Raw genomic sequence first — 3,511 nt, 5'->3', positions numbered from 1 at the left:
AAAATCAATTAACTTTGAACGAAGTCGCATATAGGTAATTATTCTTCCTTTGTTTTTAATTTTGTTGTAATGAGCTGACGGTGTGACGGTGTGGGAGAGGCTTAGTGACTGGTGATGAAAAATGTGTGGTTTTTTATTTTAATCTTGTTCCTCTTTTTTATATCACTGCACCTACCTATGTACGCTGTATTACTGTGCAGGAGACTGGCACTGGCTGAAAACCAGCGCTGCATGGACCTAGTGCCGTACAGCTTACGCTGAGCCGGATGCCCTTGTCACCTTATTTTTAATTGTTAAGCTGTGTTAAAGTTGTATTTTTTTTGTTATGGTGACAATAAAGGTTTATTTATTTATTTTATGTGTGCTGGGCTCTAAAGGGGATTTTCAGCGATAAATTCATCTTCGTTCTCCTGATGTTATCTGCCCACAATGTCGTCAAAATATGTCCCATTTCAGACCAACCTGCCCGAAAGCGAGAGCCCCGAAGCATTACAGCGCCTCATCCGCTGCTCCATCATGGGCGCGCCCGACGCCGACAAGCGGGGCTTGCCACGTGTGTTGGACTCACTCGAGGTAACTTACAAAATATAGGTCCCCGTGGTTAGAGAGAGATTTCTTGATGTTGAAAGTAAAGACCATATTGTCCTTCGTATATAGGGTGACCTATTCAAACAAAAATTATTGATTCCGATGCTCAAATGGAACAACTTTCGTAGAGGAACAAAATTACATCACCGTACTATTTGACTGATTATTATTATTTTTTGCAAAGGATGTCGTATTTGATACCCTGTATAAGGTAGGTAGTTGGCTCGTGATCAATAGTTACAGCAACTCCTGTTATTCTTTGATGAATTTCCTTGATGATTCCTCCATATTTATTGATGGAACTCCCAGTCTAGAAAAAATGTCTAAAGACAACGAGATGACCTGTACTATGACATTAAGCATACTTAATAGTGTTTGGTGGTGTTAACAGGTGTCGTGCAGCACGCGCCACAACATCCGTCTATTAGCAGACATCATCTACTCCGTGGCCTTCAGCGTCAAACCGCCAGGTATATCTTACTTTTACATTTAGGTTGGCTAGTTGACTCCAATACCAATAACTCATAGCAGCCGAAATAGAGTAGGACCACACCCACTCTTTCCTCTAAAAATACACAAATCTATCCCTGAAAATCAAACTATAGGCTGAGCGCTTTACTCAGTCAGTGTCTGAGGTATGGGAGCGGCGATTTTGACATTTATGACGTGACAGAGCATACAAATCTGAAGTTTGACATTTGACGTAACAAAAACACCTCTCTCGAGCCGCTCCTGTACCGAGTTAAGAATTCTCTTTGAAATCAATAAATTGTTCAATTGATTGGGCGAAAAAGTGTCTTCATAGCTTGTCAACATTTCGACAACTCATAAAATGTGTGTCAATTCACTGGTGGTCTCAACTAGCCTTATATTGTGTGTATTCAAAAACCATATTCGTTCGTTCGTTCGTTCGTTTCAGCCGAAAGACGTCCACTGCTGTACAAAGGCCGCCCCCAAGGATTTCCACAAAGACCGGTCCTGCGCCGCTCGCATCCAGGCACCTCCCGCGACCTTCACCAGTCACCGAGTTTCCCTGCGTGATCGAATCAGAAATGAGGAGATCCGTAGGAGAGCCAAAGTGACTGATACAGCCCGCAGAATCGCTAAAATCAAGTGGCAGTGGGCGGGGCACATAGCTCGTAGAGCTGATGGCCGCTGGGGCAGGAAAGTTCCTGAGTGCTGACCACGAATCGAAAGACGTGGCGTGGGCAGGCCTCCCACTAGATGGACCTACGAAACACCATATTGTAATGTTCCAATGTTTCATCCCACAGGCAGCAAGGAGCCCCTACTAGAACAACTAGTCCCCGCGTCGTACCTAGCTCTAGAGGAATGCGTGACAAGTCTCGCTCAAGAGCTGAAGGAACCCGTACTGCGTCATCACGACTACAAGCGGCTGGTGAGTGACGTCATCATCATCGTCATTGCTAGTGGCAGTCCATGCCGAACGAGAGCCATAAATCATTTAATCGTTGCCGCTGTCTTCTTGGGGTCGTCGGTCTTTCTAGCAAGTATGGTTTGAACTATACTTTGATATTAAGTAGGTATCGATACTTAGGATAACAAAACTCGAAGTATCGAGCATTGTACTCAGTAGAGTACACGTCACTACTATCCAATTAAGGGTGGATTCGTCCAAACAAGAGTAAATATTAATTTAAAAAATAAATCGTCACATTCGACATTTTGACATATTTCCCATACTGAAACTGTCATTGTGCCAGTTATACCAGGAGTTATTCTCGAATAAAAGCTTGGTCGAATCGGGCCTAACTCACTTATGTAGCAAGTTTTCCATTTGTTTGGTGAACGCGTCTAGAAAATATTAGGGCAATTGAAGCTGTCAATAAAATATTAGTGCTACCGCTACTGTCATATTTCAACATCAAATTTTTGACTTAGCCGTTCATATAACCTGCTTTCCTCTTGGTTGCAGGTGAGCCAGTACATGCAGTCCAAGAACCTGCGCGGCTTCCGCGACGAGGCCGAGCTGCACCAAGCGACCATGTTTCTGCACGAGAACGGTAAGCGTAACATAAAAAAAAAGTTACAAAATCAAGACCGAATGTTCCTCGTAAAGAACTATATTTACAGCTCTTTGTTGCGACGACATTTGTTGAAGATACTCGTATTTATTATAGATTTGCGGTCTGAAATCTCACCAGAACATCACTTCACTAAAAAAACAAAGTTCAAAAGAAGGCTGAGCGAAGTGATTTTCGAATTAAGACTGATATTACGTTGTTGAGGATAGTTAAGAACTATTCAGCCGACATCCCATTCTACAGTAAGGATCGCCCGTCGCTCCGCGTTCGTTTAAAGATCACAAGAAAACTTTTGTAACTTAAAAACTTAACGCACGTGCGTGACGTTTCTTTATTCTTTTACTCAGAACCGATGTTGGTAATCCCCACGTGCGATATTGCATTAACCACGTCTGTTACAGGCGTGCTACTGCACTACGACGACGCAACCCTCANAACACTCGAGGAGCTATACTGCCTGCGGCCGCAGTGGCTGTGCGACCTGTTGTAGTTGCACGCCCGTTGCAGGCCGGTTGGAAGCCGGTAGAAGCCGGTGCACGATTGTTGCATGCCGGTTGCACCATGTCAGCGGTACGAATGAACATGCATCATAGGGTTTGCTTCATTGTACATTTCTGATGATGTTTCAGATAGTATTTTATGTATGTACTTATATGTTGCGTGCATGGTAAAAAGTTTATCTCTAACACAATCTTACTACGAATACTTCGCAAGGCCTAAGCTGAACTTTGCATTTGTGTGAGTGCACATGGATAGTGTAGGTGTGACAGCAGTGACAGTTTATTTTACCGTTTTTTCGTTTGAGTCCAAGTCCGCCCCACGTCTGTCACACTTCGCTCTTGTACTGGCAGCAGCGTGACGTCTTTAATTTATTTTTA

At 43.5% G+C, this 3,511-nt stretch overlaps 1 protein-coding gene across 1 annotated transcript; it reads left to right on the top strand.

Moving 5' to 3' along the window:
* Positions 1–456: 456 nt before the first annotated feature.
* LOC114361436 (leucine-rich repeat serine/threonine-protein kinase 1-like) lies at positions 457–3,123 on the top strand (the record flags this gene model as incomplete). Its single annotated transcript, XM_028316454.1, has 5 exons — positions 457–573; positions 980–1,058; positions 1,863–1,987; positions 2,525–2,612; positions 3,035–3,123. Coding segments are annotated over 5 exons (498 nt in total), but the record flags the coding sequence as incomplete, so codon positions are not given.
* Between the last annotated feature and the right edge of the window lie 388 nt (positions 3,124–3,511).

Source organism: Ostrinia furnacalis, unplaced genomic scaffold (assembly GCF_004193835.3).
Source record: "Ostrinia furnacalis isolate ACB-3 unplaced genomic scaffold, ASM419383v2 OfSCF5706, whole genome shotgun sequence".
Taxonomy (NCBI): Eukaryota; Metazoa; Arthropoda; class Insecta; order Lepidoptera; family Crambidae; genus Ostrinia; species Ostrinia furnacalis.
This window is presented reverse-complemented; position numbering and strand designations above follow the sequence as displayed.